Consider the following 16,368-nt stretch of genomic DNA (forward strand, 5'->3'; position numbering starts at 1 on the left):
AATCAGCATCTCCATAAAGCTTGTCAGCAGATGGAAACATGAAGTGCTCTAAAATCTCCTGGTAGGCTGCTGCATTGACTTTGCACTTGATAAAACACAATGGACCAACACCAGCAGACATCACACTGGACTTCAAGCAGCTTGGACTCTGTGCCTCTCCAGTCTTTCTCCAGACTCTGGGACCATGATTTCAACATGAAATGCAAAATTTACTTTTATCTCAAAAGAGGACTTTGGAGCACTAAGCAACAGTCCAGTTCTTTTTCTCCTTAGCCCAGGTAAGATGCTTCTGACATTGTTTCTGTTTCAGAAGTGGCTTGGTAGCCCTTTCCCTGAAGTCGTCTGAGCGTGGTGACTCTTGATGTGCTAACTCCGGCTTCATTCTACTCCTTGTGAAGCTCTCCCAAGTGTTTGAATCGGCTTTACTCGACAGCATTCTCAAGCTTTCAGGCATCCCTGTTGCTTGTGCACTTTTGCCTACCCAATTTCTTCCTTCCAGTCAACTTTGCATTTAATATGCTTTGATACAGCACTCTGTAAACAGCAACCCCATTCAGTAATGACCTTCTGTGACTTACTCTCTTTGTGGAGGGTGTCAATGATTGTCTCCTGGACCACTGCCAAGTCATCAGTCTTCCCCATTAGTGTGGTTTCAAAGAATATATCCGGAAGAAGATATCCGGAATTTATACTGTAGGGATGGTCATTTAATATAACTCAAATGTTAATATTCTAATATTTTGAGATATTGGATTTTTGACTTTCGTGAGCTGTAAGCTCTAATCATCAAAATTTAAAAAAAAAACTTTTGAAATGTTTTACTTTACATGTAATGAATCTAGAATATATGAAAGTGTAATTTTTTAAAATGAGTTACAATAAAGCAATTAACTTTTTCATGATATTCTAATTTTTTGAGATGTACGTGTGTGTGTGTGTGTATATATATATATATATATATTTTTTTTTATTATTATTTAACATAAGAAATGTAAGCATAAGTTTGCAACAACAAAAGAAAAAAATGTGTCTGATTATTATTTTTTGAATCTGCTACAGTATGTATTTATACTCTGTTTTGTTTCAATTAATTAAAATGGAGAGCTTGATTAAAAAATTGTTTTTTTCAGAGTGTTTTGCAAACCAGTTTAACAGTTTCCTTGAAATGAACCAATTCAAAACAATGATTCGTGCTATCTTACATCACCCTCATACTTCTGCATTGTAAAACAAGAAGCGGAACAAACGTCCTGGAATGATACTTAAATACAAACCACATTTTAATATTAAGTGTTTTTTATGTTATGTTACCATTAATATCATTAAGAAAATAATATAAATAATCAACATATTGTCCAGTCCCAAAAATATTGCTTTGCGTCTGTTGATATTTATTTACAGTATATGCAGTACTTCCTCTCTCTCAGATGTATTGTCATGCATTTGTGAGATGAGTGTTTTGGGGTGGATGTGAAGTCCGTGTCGTCTCTATGTTGTCTATCAGGGTTCGGGTGAGAATGCGCGTGCAGAGCCCACTGGTCAACTGGAGGACGTAGACTGTGGCCTGATCATCAGCAGTATCGGCTATAAAAGCATTCCCATTGACCCTGCTGTGCCCTTTGACCTCCGAAAGGCCATCGTGCCCAATGAGATGGGAAGAGTGCAGGATACAGCAGGTGGGAGGACTGGAAAATGGCAGAGGCTTAAAGCCAAAAACCACAAGAGAAGAAACGATAATATTGATGGATGACATGCATTTTATTGCCTTATGAGGACAGGTGGTTTTTTGTGGCTAGACATTTTGTCCCTCAGGTCCAAATGGTTTTTACTGTTTTTCATCAGCCACCCACTACTAAAGGAAACTGCAGTGTGGATTGATCTGACAGATTGCTATCTGTTGTTATTTATATTTATGTTATTTATTTTTCCCCTTACATTTAAAATAGATTGATTTTATTATTTATATATATTTTTATATACTCACTGCTGCCCAAATTTTGGGATCAGTAAGATTTTTAATGTTTTTTTTTTTAAAGACGTTTGTGTTCATTTGATCAAAAATGCAGCAAAAATGTAAAATTGTGAAATAATATTGCAATTTAAAACAATGTTTTTATATATTAATATACATTCAAATTTAATTTATATCTGTAATTAAAGTTGCACTTTTAGAATCATTACTCCAGTCTTCAGTGTCTTATGATTCTTCAAAAATCATTCTAATATGCTGATTTATTATCAGTGTTGAAAACAGTTGTTCTGCTTAATATTTATTTATTTATTTATTTATTGCAACCTGTGATACTTTTTTTTTCAGGATTCTTTGCTCAATAAAAGGTTAAAAAGAACAGCATTTATTTAAAATAGAAAGGTTTTCTAACAATATACACTACTGTTCAAAAGTTTGGGGTCAGTAAAGTTTTATTCTTCCTATTTTTTTTTTGAAAGAAATTGATACTTTTATTCACCAAGGATGTGTTAAATTAATAACAAGTGATAGCATAGATTAACATTGTTAGAAAAGATTTATATTGTGAATAAATGCTGTTCTTTTTAACTCGTTATACATCAAAGAATCCTGAAAAAAAAAGAATTACAGGTTTCAAAAAAATATTTGGCAGCACAACTGTTTTCAACATTTATAATTGTAATATTAAATCAGCATATTAGAATGATTTTTGAAGGATCATGTGACACTTAAGACTGGAGTAACAGCTGATGAAAATTCAGCTTTGCATCACAGGAATTAATTATATTTTAAAGTATATTAAAAGACATTATTTTAAATTGTAATAACACTTTGCAATTTTTCTTTCTTTCTTTCTTTCTTTCTTTATTTTTTAAATAAAATAATTATAATTTTGTGTGTGTAAAATAATTACAATTATTTTATTGCCCAAAATATAAGAAACATATACAATTTTGAAGAAGAAGAATAAAGAATACTAAAATAATACTTTCATATTAGTACATATAATATTGGGAAACTACATTTAATGGTCTCTTGATGAAAATACTTTTATACTTGTCTAAAAACAATTTTGTAAGAACGTCTCCTGTGGTTTTTGGTTTTGAGACTCTGCCGGGAAAAAAAAACACACATCACGAGTTTCATAATCTGAAAACATACTATCACCCAGCTGTACTGACAAATATATCTATATAAAGTGATGTGGTATGCGGCCAAGTATGATGACCTTTACTTCAAATTTGTGCTCTGCATTTATCCCATCAAAGTGACGGGAACAAACACACACCAAGAAAAGTGGGCCATTGTTTTTGCTGTGGTGCCTGAGGGAAGTTGTGGGTTCGGTGCTTTGTGGTTACGGAAGACGGAAGAGTGTTTACATTTTAAAACATTCATTAACTCCCACTTATAATTGTGATCTGTGTTGATCTGTGTGCAGGTCTGTACTGCAGTGGCTGGGTGAAACGCGGACCTACCGGTGTGATTGCAACCACCATGAACGACAGTTTTGATACGGCACGCATTTTAATTCAGGATATGGATGCAGGCAAGCTGGATATGTCAGTCAGCAAACCAGGCGCTCAGGCAATCACTGCTCTACTGCAAAAACGAGGTCAGATATTCTAGATAGTAAAGCCCAGAGATTGCAGAAACCTAACTGAAGCCATCCTAATATGTGACCCTGGACCACAAAACCAGTCATAAGTGTAAATTTCCGAAATTTAGATTTATACATCATCTGAAAGCTGAATAAATAAGCTTTCCGTTGATGTATGGATAGGACAATATTTGGCCAAGATACAACTATTTGAAAATCTGAAATCTGATGGTGCAAAAAAATCTAAATACTGAGAAAATCACCTTTAAAGTTGTCCAAATGAAGATCATAGCAATGCATATTACTAATGAAAAAATAAGTTTTGATATATTTACAGTGGGAAATTTACAAATTATCTTCATGGAACATGATCTTTGCTTAATATCCTAATGATTTTTGGCATAAAAGAAAAATCGATAAATTTGACCCATCCAATGTATTTTTGGCTATTGGTACAAATATACCTGTGCAACATAAGACTGGTTTTGTGGTCCAGGGTCACATATATAAGAGCAACGTCATCACACAAATGTGGTTGCTAACAGGATAGAGTGTAGTCAAGAGCATTTTAATGGCTTTTCATCTTTTTAAGGGTAAAATAGTCCATTTTTAACTGGATTCCTAATCTAATATCAAAAAATATTAAGTATTTTTAAGCAGTATCAGATATGTATGATGGCATTGTAGTGCCACATTACAATAATCAATTACCATAAAATAAAAGATTTTGAGGAAAAGTTTGTAACATTATGACATCGGATATTAAAGGCGTAATATTGTGTGAAGGTCTGAAAAATATCACAATATTATAAGCAAAGACATTAATAAAAATCATAGCGTTTTTATTGTAATTGTAACATTTTTATTATTTCTAACATGGCAGTAAAATACTGTGAATACATGAATGCTTTAATAGATGATTAATATTTTAATGTTAATGTTTTTTTATTATTTTAACATGGCAGTAGAAGGCATGTTTACATTAATAAACAAAATTACTAAAATATTTTATTAATAATCATTAATTATAATTAAAATTAATACATTATTGCATTATTACAAATTGTAGATTTTTTTGCATAATTTTTAGTGTTGCCAAATGATTAATTGTGATTAATCGCTTCCAAATAAGTTTTGTTTACATAATAAATGTGTTTACTATGTATATTTATTATGGATATATGAATGTACACACATGCATCTTTTAACATGGCACTAAACTACTGCGAATACATTAATGCAATAATGAATTTGGATGCTGATTAATCGCATCCAAAATACGTTTTTGTTTACGTAATGAATGTGTGTGTGTACTTTTTCACTTTCATGTATATTTATTACGGATATATAATATTATAGGCTGTATTTTGTTGTAAAAAGCATGTATTTTAACCCCAAAAAACAGCCATACATAATTTTTTTTTTTAAATGTCATTGAATGCCACGTGACATTCATCACATTTTTGATTTATCATTTGAAATATCATTATCATTAGAAGCAAAAAAAGGAGCAAAAAAAAGCCACGTGGATATAAATGAGGCTATATTTGTGAGCTACGAAATATGGCATTTAAACCACCCGTGGCCAGTCGGCAAACAAAAAGCTTTAATATCCATTTTCTAAACAAGAAAAAACATATCTTGCTTTATCTTGTCTAAATGCTTGTTATTGTTTTGACACAGCCAAAGTCAAGCAAAAGTACTGAAGTCGTTGCTAAGGAAATGATACACCATCTAGTCTAGGAGCGGGAGATTTGGTGTAAACTAACAACTAGCAACACTACTACACTGGCCGCTAACAGCTCGACACGTTGTGTTAAAGCACATAGATCCCGTTATAATCAGTCGTTCAGTAACAAATGAGCACGAGCACTACAGTAAACGGATGCCGTGTTCTATTTCTGCCTGCGGGATTCCACGAAAGTATAGATATAGAAAGTGCGCTTTGATGTATCCAATGTCCGAACGCCGCCTGTAGACAGAATCTAAACATCTGTTTTGCACATGAGTGTTTCATTTTGTTTATGGCTCACTGTTTATAAATCACTGATTAAAGACCAGACACAAAAACCCAACAGATTACCTTGAGATTACCCCGACAGCCCGACGCCCAACTATTGTCTTGCTGTGTCGCAGCCTTAAAAACGTGTTTTGCCATGCAATGTTTTTTGCTCCAGGATTCTAAACAGATTTGAAAAAAAAAGAAGTGAAAACAAAAGTTCATTGGGGTTACGTGGGTCAACAGGTGTGAGAACGGTGCTTTTTCCACTATGGGAGAAAATTAATGCAAATAAAATTACTTAAATATTTCATTAATAATCATTCATTATAATAAAATAAATACATTATTGCATTATTACAAATTGTTGATTTTTAATATTGTTTTTAGTGCTGTCAAATGATTAATCGCAATAAGTTTTTGTTTACGTAATGAACGTGTTTGTACTATGTATATTTATTACAGATATATAAATACACACACATGCATGTATATATTTAAGAAAAATGTTATCTTCATATATTAAATATATTTATATATATATACACTGTAAAATTATATGAATATAAATATATGCATGTAAATACATAGACATGTTTGCAAAATAATAAATATACTGTATGTGTGCATTTATATATACATAACAAATATACACGGTACACACACATTTATTATGTAAACAAAAACTTTTATTTTAAAAGCGATTCATTTTTTATTATTTTAATATGGAACTAAAATTAATTTATAAAAAAATTAATTAATTAAAAAATGAATAAAATAATACAATAGTTGTAGTTTTTCATATTATTTTAATTTTAAAGTTTTTTTTTTATAATTTTAGAATGGCACTTAATCTCAAGTGAGGGTATTTTTACATTACTTTTAAATCAAATTGATAAAATGTCTTTTAATTAGCTGTAGATACAAATTATAATTATGCACCAAGGCAAAGACACATACTTCGAAAGGTTTAATCGAAAACATTCATTCTGCTGCTTTTGTCTAGACAGATCTAAACGTCTGTTTTGCACATGAGTGTTTCTCTGCTGTTGCATTTTGTTTATGGCTCAGTGAGTGATTTTTTTGGGTTTAAAACACAGTCAGAGGAAGTCTGAAAAAAAAAAAATGTTGCATTTTTTTATGGCTCAGTGGGTGATTTTTACATGACTGGGTTTAAGAGGAGGTTTGAAATGAACTTTATGTCACTCATTAAAAACCAGACACAAAAACCCAACATACTATAATTCAGCGAATGAAACAAAGAAAAGGACATAATGAATCACATTTTAGATATTCAGTTTATTGACAAATTAAATTATTGCCTTAAACAGTAACCCATGTAGGTTATTCAACAAATTTCTTTTGAAAACAAATTATGTTGAGTCCAAAAAAAAAAAAAAGATCAAATGCGTATGGAAGTCACTGTCAAAATTAAAACAAATATGATTTCGATTTTATACCCAATATAATGCTTAAAAAAAGCATATTCATCTTCTCCGGGGTTAAAGCATTTCAAAAATGGGTGACAATTTGACCTGCTGTGCTAAAAACCCTCTCAGACGGACTGCTTGTTGCAGGCACATAAGAATTGTCGGGCTGCAAAAGACATGAGGGGAAAGCAACCACGGAAGTGGATTTTCTTCTCCGTCAATTACATAAGATAGGCCGTAAGCTCAGCCGCTGCCTGATCCGCCTCGCTTGTGGGTTTTTTTGGGGAGCTTTTCAAAGAGATCACTCAATGTGATTTTTCTTTTTCAAAGGCGTTTCTTGAGTGCTCATGCTTGATTGTTCTTCCTCAGTATTCCTGTGGTTTTTCCTTTAAAGGCAGTCATTACTGACATCTATCAGCTCATTCTAAGTTTACTCCAATTCGTTCAAATTAAAGCCACCTCTGTAGCGGGGATCAAGCATAGTGCCGATTCGGATCATTTTAAATCAAATTAACATGGCTTTTAATTAACTGTAGATACAAATTATAATTATACACCAAGGCCCCTGTCCAGGGAAAATCTCCTGGTACTTTACTGATATTTCTCTAATCCTCCAATTTGTATGCATCTTTTTCTCTGAGCTCACTATAATGCATTCTGGAATTGTCTTTTATGTGAAAGATACCTTAGATTTTGAACCAAAGACGTTCTTACAAAGAAGCACGATTATACTAGCTACTCTGCCATTTGGAATAACTTTCACATTAAGACGTGTATCTGTGATTCATTGTAATGCTGCATACTTTGAAAGTTCTCCAGGTTTAATCAAGAGCATTCATTCTGCTGTTGTTGTCTAAACAGGTTTAAACATCTGTTGTACACATGTATATTTCTCTGCTGTTGCATCTTGTTTATGGCTCAGTGGGTGATTATTGCATAACTGTGTTTGAAACCCAGTCAGAGGAGGTTTGGAATAAATCTTAGATCCTTAGGTCTAAAGGTCAGAACACAAACACCCCACAAGACGCTGGCCGACAGCCTTACAGCCTTATTGGCTTAGTGTGTCACTGCCTTAAAAACATGTTTTGTCATAGAATGTTTTTTGTTTCAAGATTCTAAGCTGATTTGAATAAAAAAATGAAGTGAAAACAAAAGTTCATAATTGGGGTTCCGTGTATCAACAGGTGTGAGAACGGTGCTTTTTCAACAATGGGAGAAAATTAATGCAGAGGAGGAGAAAAGAGGCAAGTCCCTCGGAAAACCCAGGGAAAAACTTCTGGATGTGGACGAGATGCTAAAAATCGCCTGGTCCTGAAACTCAACACAATGATGCCTTTAAAGCGAACAGAAGTGCTGCCAGGAACATATCTGAACTAACGCCAAAAATGGTCTCACCCCATCTAAACTCAGCTTCAAACTGTTTTTTTTTCCTCTTTGGAACAGGATAAAGGATGACATTTGGAAGAATGTTCATTCCACTCTTGTTCACACAGTGAAGAATGACACTTCATGCTTAAAAAATTTGGATATGTGACTCACATCAAACCACCATTTGACTTCAGACTTCTGGAAATATAGTGCATAAATGATATGGATGTTTTATTGTGGATTCACTTTCGTTGCATAATAAGAGCAATTATGTTATTCTTTTAAACATTTTCACAGAAGGAATGTTTCCCACAGGATTTTGTGAGACTATCTAGGAGGAGGCAGATTTAATTTTTATTAAAAAAAGCCATTTGAAATTAGAACCACTGCATTTTAATCACACTACAAACAAAGATGCTACACACACACACAGAGTTTTTTTTTTTATTTAAATTTGATTGTATCATTTCAACATTTAAAGCAAAATGGTCTGAATTTAGCTTTATGCTATATTATGCTATAACTTGCATAAAAAAAGCAGACAGGCTGAGTTTCATTCTCTGACAGCAGGTGTCGCTTATGGAACAACAGTGATAAGAGAGAAAAATGCTGTCAAAAGTCCGCTTCCAGAACAACAATTCACAAATAATTTACTAACCCCCTTGTCATCCAAGATGTTAATGTCTTTCTGTCTTCAGTAGTGAAGAAATTATGGTTTTTGAGGAAAACATTTCAGGATTTTCCTCCATATAATGGACTTCATTGGTGCCCCGATTTTGAACTTCCAAAATGTACTTTAAATGCAGCTTCAAAAGGCTCTAAATGATCCCAGCCGAGGAAGAAGGGTCTTACACTTTCGGTTTTAGTTTGACGGATACTTGGCCGAAGCAATGGCACAAAACACAACATTAATGCCTTTTATAAATCTATTTTCTTTTTACTATGAAACCGAGAAAGACAGATTAGACTGTGGTGGGTTGCCACAGAGTCATCATATCATTCCACTGTTTACCATGCATTAACTAGACTGTTTTTATAAAAGAAAGATGAGATGGCTTTAATGATTTGTGACTTTATTTACCAAGTTCAGTATCATTAAAGAATTAAGTCTGGTGAGATTCTGATTGAGTTTCTTGTTAATGAATTTTTTAGCTTTGATGTCAAGACATGGACTTCCAGTAATTACTACTATTTCTCCTAAGTGATCCTGGAGTCACATCAAACAGTGAAGTCAGACCAGACTTTATCTAAATAATGCAAGATGCTAACGTATTGTTATTCATGTCATTCATGCCAGAACAAACAAAAATGTGTTTGTGAAATGGCTTCAGTCTACACTGATAATATTTTTACATAATAAATAATAGATAAGAATCCTGCTTCAACGCTGGATGTCATGCCAAGTTCCCTCATTCGCAAACAGCTTGATTGACAGGCAGTCTGACAAATCATAACACAGAATCCACCATTCCATCCGACAAACAAATCAGACAGGAGAAAAGATCAGATAGAACTTCGGTGGACTTAAACTTGAAACATTGTGTGTATTGATGTCTTTCTGCGGTTGAAATAAAATACATTCTGATGTTCATTCATGTTTTTTTTTTTTTTTTTTTCAGGCTTTAAGTAAGGATGATCGTTTCACGTGTCATTGATCTAACAAGGCAATACAGTCATCTGTGACGACACATTAAAGAGCCACAAAACAATATTTATGGTTTGAATTTCTTAAAAAACGAATTGATTAACTGCTAGTTGGCCAAACTAGTTCTTAAGACACTGTCTTAACACAGGGGCTTAGAAGTTTTTGCAACTGGTAGTGACCTGCTGTCTTGTGTGAGAACGGTGCCTTCAGCTGTTGTTTTGTCAGTTTCCTCTTTGCTCTGCGTCTATTTCTTACTGCGTGAGAACATTTAGGCCATTACTCCAAGTATGAGAGAATTTTTTGTTGTAAAACCCTACAAGGACTTGCAGTTACCTAAAATAAATACTTTCAGGAATTTTTTCAGCTTATTGCTTTTACGGTGTCAGCTAACAACGGTCACTGCGTCATTTGCAGGAAATGAGGAGTAGGGACGAGGAGACCTGGAACATGCCATTTTATTAAATAGTCCACACAAGGAACGAACAGGAACAGCAGGGAATCCAACGCAAAATGACACGAAAAGACTTTACAGACATAGAGTGACTTACAAGAACCGACAACCAAACGGGGAACTTGTATACGAGACTGTACAATGCGCTGCTTACTGTTACGATACCAATCACTTTAGAAGGCCGATTACCTAATTAACATCCATTGACCAAGAGAGCAGTAAAGAGCCAGAGTCATGAATTATGATTCACCCAATGTATTGTTTACGCAACCGGAAATGTAAATCCTATACAGGAATGCACATTCGTATAAATAAAGTACAAACTGCAGGCCTGCGCAACAATAAACAATCAAAACAAAGAACAATATGCACAGAAAGGATGCACAAAGAAAGATTCGGTGGTACTCAGATCTTGCCGTAAGGTAGTCCTTAGTTCTGATGAGTCCCAATAGTTTCAGGGAATCGTCTACTTGAAAGAAGAGATAGATGCGGACTGATAATTGGACTCGTTGTAATCCTCACGCGGAGACTTGACAAGATAGGTGTCCGTAGATATGTCCTCCTCTGTGCAGTGATGCGCTGGATGTATGAAGTGCTGATAGTACTTGAATTATTCGTGAGATTCGTGATATGTGTGTGGGTGTGTGTGGTTCTATAATAAGGCAAATAAAACGCAATTAGTTTCTAAGGCGATCAGTTTAACAGGTGCTGAGTTATTATCACTTCCCGTGACTAAACACAGCGAACATATAATATACACAGAATATTGCCATTTTTAGTTGGTGTAAGGGGTAATACAGGGTATAAATGCACATGCAGACAAAGAACTTCAGCTTCTTCTTCTGCTTTATCTCCTTTTCTGCTCTGAAGCTCACAGGCTAGCCTAGACCTTCTTCCACATTTACATTTAGTCATTTAGCAGATGCTTTTATCCACAGCAACTTACAAGTGGGGAATACATCAAGCGATTTGTCCTAAAGAGGCAAAATGACTTAGGAAGTGCTCATTATACCATATAGCAGGCATTGTTCAGATAAGTACAAGCTAAAAAGGGAAAAGAGTAGAATTTATTTATTTTATTTTTTTTTCTAAGTCAAATAGTTTCGAAAGAGATGAGTTTTCAGCAGTCGCTTGAAAGTTGTTAGGGAGTTGGCATTCTGGATAGCGGTGGGAAGATCATTCCACCAGCCAGGAACGGTGTAAGAGAATATTCTGGAAAGTGATTTTGTGCCTCTTTGTGATGGTACAATGAGTCATTGTTCACTGATGGATCTCAGACTTCTGGAGGGAGTGTAGATTGGTAGCAGTGAGTGGAGGTAGGCAGGCGCCGAGCCTGTGGCTGTTCTATATGCAAGCATCAGTGTCTTGAATTTGATGCGAGCCGCAACCAGGAGCCAGTGCAGGTTGATAAAGAGAGGTGTGACATGGGCCCTTTTGGGCTCGTTGAAGACCAGTCATGCTGCTGCATTCTGAATCATTTGTAGAGGTTTGATTGTGCATGAAGGAAGACCGGCTAGAAGAGCATTGCAGTAGTCCAGCCTAGAGATGACCAGGGCCTGGACAAGAAGTTGTGTGGCCTGCTTTGTTAGACAGGGCCTAATCTTTCTGATGTTGTGTAATGCAAACCTGCAAGATTGAGCAGTTTTAGCTATATGGTCTTTGAAAGTCAGCTGGTCATCAAAGATTACACCAAGCTTTCTGGCTGAACTTGATGGGGTAATTGTTGATGAACCTAACTGGATGGTGAAGTCATGCTGTAGAGTTGGAGTGGCAGGGAAGACAAGGAGCTCAGTCTTTGGCAGTTTGAGCTGTAGGTGATGTTCTTTCATCCATGCCGAGATGTCTGCCAGGCAGCCTGAGATCCGTGCAGCTACCGCTGGATCATCTGGTTGAAACGAAAGATAGAGCTGTGTGTCATCAGCATAGCAGTGGTAGGAGAAGCCTTGTAAGACTTAAATGATTGATACAATTTATAGATTTCTTAGATTTATATTAACCTAATTTGATTTGGACTGATTAAGAATGACTTTTATTGAGTTTGCGTTGTGTAATTGTATGTATTTGTGAAATGATTGGATTGAACATTCTTATTGAAACTTAATTTTATTTTCTCATTTCTCATTAATAATTATGTTACTCATTTGCATTTCTGAAACATTTTGAATACATTTGTAACTTCTCCGACCCACCCATCTGACGTGGATTCGATTTTGCATCACTCACGAAAAAGGTGAATTAACAAACTTGTCTGTGTGAAATACCTTGAATCCACACTGAAAATGTAAAGCACTGAAGTTTTATTTATTTTTTTCTTTTTATTCGAAACATTCCTAAGCATGTTTACTATATCCTAAATATCTTGATTCTCAAATCTGTGTAACATTAAGTAAATGCATTTTCCACCTTTATAAATTATGTTAGTTGGTCTATAATGGGCAGTGGTCAAAGTAGCCTATGGGAAGTCACAGTGCCTTAAGTGGGAGCCCTTCCTGTCATCAAAGCATCAAAATGTGCAACAACAGAAAAAAAAACATTCATAAGCTTAAATTTGTAGTCTCTCAGATAGCCTGACACATGCTCTCTGTATGTGTACAGTAGGATTGCAGTAGGACTGCTGGGTTTTATATGTAACCCAGCAGCTGGGTTACATATAAAATATCCAACATATTCAATCCTTGGTATATTTTAGGGGACAGGGACATTCAAAAGACGCAGCACTTTGAATGGACATGACACTTCCGTTTCCAGGCTTTGTCTTACGCTGCCTAAGAACAGTAAATCTCATGCTACAGTATATGCAAGTGTCCATGTAATGGTGCCTATATTGTTTTAATCGATATGGATTAATGTAACAGCAGAAAGAAATGGGACAACAGCCAGTCAGTGCTTGTCGCTAATTATGCTCTCTGCATAATGACTTAACGACTTAACAAAAAGTTTAGTTTGTTAAACTTAAAAGCTAGGTAAGTTACCCAGCTGCCTTAAAATTTTAAGTTGAATCAACTCAAATATCTAAGTTATCACTTCGTACAACTTGACATTTCAAGTTGACTAAACTTTTTTGAGTTGACTGAACTTTCAGGCCGAAAATTTTAAGGCAGCTGGGTAACAAATTATTTTAAGTTGACTCAAATTGTTTTTTGCAGTGTACTAAAATGTAATTCTATAAAAAATAAAAAATAGAATATTAATAATATAAATAAAAATAAGTAATAAAAAATAGTAATAATAGTATTTTTAAGGATTTTTTTTTTAATTGATTTATACAAATTTGTTTTCATTACATTTACTAAAGATCGATTCAATTGTTAAAGTTTATTAATTCATTTACTGGCACAATTTTTGCTGATAAATTTATATTAAATCAAAAAATGCAGAATCCAAGAAAAGTTAAAAGGGAAAACAGAATTTAGTGGAAATGAAAATAGATATGTGTATGGAGTTTAAGTGTGATCAAACGACAAACTAACAAACAAATGTGGAAAGCATTTCCTTTCCCGTTAATAGTAAATGAATACTGTGTTAAATATTGAAATAATATGACATAGAAATACTTTTTATTTTTATTTATTTTAGAAATACTAATTATTGTATTTTGGCCATATTGCCCGGCCAGTAAAAAGAAAATGAAGAAACATATGAGACAGATGTTTGAGTTTCCAAAACACAAACCAGGGCACAAAATTAACACATTTATAAAATTATCAAAAATCATGAAGGCCTGTCCACACCAATGCCCGACAGGCCATGTTCTGTTCCTTATAAATGCGTGTTGCAGTTATACCCCTTGATGCAATTTCTTGAGCTTTATATTTATCCTTGCGCAAGCTGTGTTCTGTCCTGTACAAATCACATGAAAGAAAGCTTTGTTCTATATTATTATGCCTCAGCACTAACTGTCAATTAGCCTACTGCCATTTAAAACCCCCAGACTATGGAAGGCATGCTGTATCTTCTTTCTGGATATTTTCAGACAGTTTGGTGCTACACAGAAACTTTCCTTTTTTCCCTCTTTAGCACTTTGTTGTTCATATCCTTGACCTTTTTATAGCAGTTCCCTCAGGAATTTAACATGAACTTCTCCATTTTGAAGCCTTCCAAATGTAACACAAGAATGACTCAATTACCATTGTTCAGCAAAATGTCCAGAAATACTGAACGTTTCAATTCAATCTCACAATTCTTTTTTTTTTTTTTGAGGAGAAATTATGAGGAGAAAAGTCAGAATTGTAAGATATAAATTCAATTGTGACGGGAAAAAAAGTATACAAAAAAAAAAAAAAAGTTGCAAAATGTTAACTCAGAATTCTGAGGGGGAAAAATCCACGTTCTCAGAATTGTGTTTATATCTCGTAATTCTGATTTTATTTCTCAGAATTGTTAATTTCTTAGGATTGCGAGTTTATGGCTTGCAATTCTGACTTTATTTCTCAGAATTGTTTATTTTAATTAAAAAGTGCAACAAGCAAAGTCAGAATTCTGAGAAAAAAAAATCTAATTTGTAACTGTGAGAGGTTAAATCCCACACGTTTAAAACCCACACAATTGATCCCAGATGTGTGTGTAGTTGATGTAAGGCATCCTGTATTTTCTTTCTGAATATTTTCCGCTAGGTCTTACAGGAAACTTTTCCGTTTCTCCCCTTCAGCACTTTGTTGCTCATATCCTTGACCTTTTCATAGCAACTCCCTCAGGAATTTATTTAGTTGTAACATGAATTTTTTCCATTTTGAAGCCTTCCAAATGTAACACAAGAATGACTCAATTACCATTGTTCGGCAAAAGGTTCAGAAATACTGAACGTTTCAATTCAATCTCACAATTCTTTTTTTTTTTTTTTTTTTTTTTGGAGGAGAAATTATGAGGAGAAAAGTCAGAACTGAGATATAAACTCAATTGAGGAAAAAAAAAAGTCTAATTTTTATTCTGCGACAAAAAAAAATTGCAAAATGTAAAATCAGAACAAAAAAAAACGGTTAAAAAAAAAAGATTACAAGATTGAAGTCGAAATATTAGGCTACGTAAACAAAGTTGAAATATTACAAAAATAAAGTAGAAATGTTACAAGAATAAAGTCGAAATATTTCGAAAATAAAGTCTAAATTACGAGAATAAAGTCGAAATGTTTAGTATTCTGAGTTCAAAATGACCCTTTTTCCCATCAAAATTCTGGGGTGGAAAAAAACTGAATTCCAAGATATAAACTCAGAATTGGGAGAAAAAAGAATTCTGATTGGGGGACAAAAAGACTGATATGTTCTGATATGTTCTCAGAATTGTGAGTTTATATCTCGTAATTTTGATTTTATTTCTCAGAATTGTGAGTTTATATCTCATAATTCTGATTTTATTTCTCAGAATTGTGAGTTTATATCTCGTAATTCTGATTTTATTTCTCAATTGTTAATTTCTTAGGATTGCGAGTTTATGTCTTGCAATTCTGACTTTATTTCTCAGAATTGTTTATTTTAATTAAAAAGTGCAACAAGCAAACTGGGGGACAAAAAGACTATGTTCTGAGTTTATATCTCATAATTGTGATTTTATTTTATTTTAATTAAAAATTTGCAACAAGCAAAGTCAGAATTCTGAGAAAAAAATCTAAATTGTGACAAACTTGTAACTGTGAGAAAAAACAGAAGTCTGAGGTTAAACCTCACAATTCTAAGTTAATATCTTAAAATTCTGATTTTTTCCCCTCAGAAATACAAAAAAAAAAAAAAAAAAAAAAGTATACAATGGCAGAAATAGGCTTTCATAGCTTTTATATAAATTTGGAGATATTTAAAAAAGTCCAAATTGTTAACATTTTTTTAGCAAGATGTAAAGTCAGAATTCCAAGAACAAAATGATAATAATAATAATAAAATTGTGAGAAAAAAAAGTCAGAATTCTAAATTAATATCTTA

General features: G+C 33.7%; 1 protein-coding gene across 3 annotated transcripts in view; it reads left to right on the top strand.

Moving 5' to 3' along the window:
* Nucleotides 1-9,954, top strand: part of fdxr (ferredoxin reductase) — a 41,536-nt gene extending 31,582 nt beyond the window's left edge. For 2 of the 3 annotated variants that reach the window (XM_051124875.1, XM_051124876.1), the window contains exons 11-13: nt 1,505-1,676; nt 3,408-3,581; nt 8,180-9,954. In XM_051124875.1, the coding sequence (XP_050980832.1) occupies nt 1,505-1,676; nt 3,408-3,581; nt 8,180-8,310 (477 nt within the window). In that variant the 3' untranslated portion in view covers nt 8,311-9,954. Of the gene's footprint in view, nt 1-1,504; nt 1,677-3,407; nt 3,582-5,811; nt 5,886-8,179 lie in introns of those variants that run through there. The other variant, XM_051124877.1, reaches the window with a different exon arrangement.
* Nucleotides 9,955-16,368: the final 6,414 nt, after the last annotated feature.

Source organism: Labeo rohita, chromosome 12 (genome assembly GCF_022985175.1).
Source record: "Labeo rohita strain BAU-BD-2019 chromosome 12, IGBB_LRoh.1.0, whole genome shotgun sequence".
In the NCBI taxonomy this organism is placed as follows: domain Eukaryota; kingdom Metazoa; phylum Chordata; class Actinopteri; order Cypriniformes; family Cyprinidae; genus Labeo; species Labeo rohita.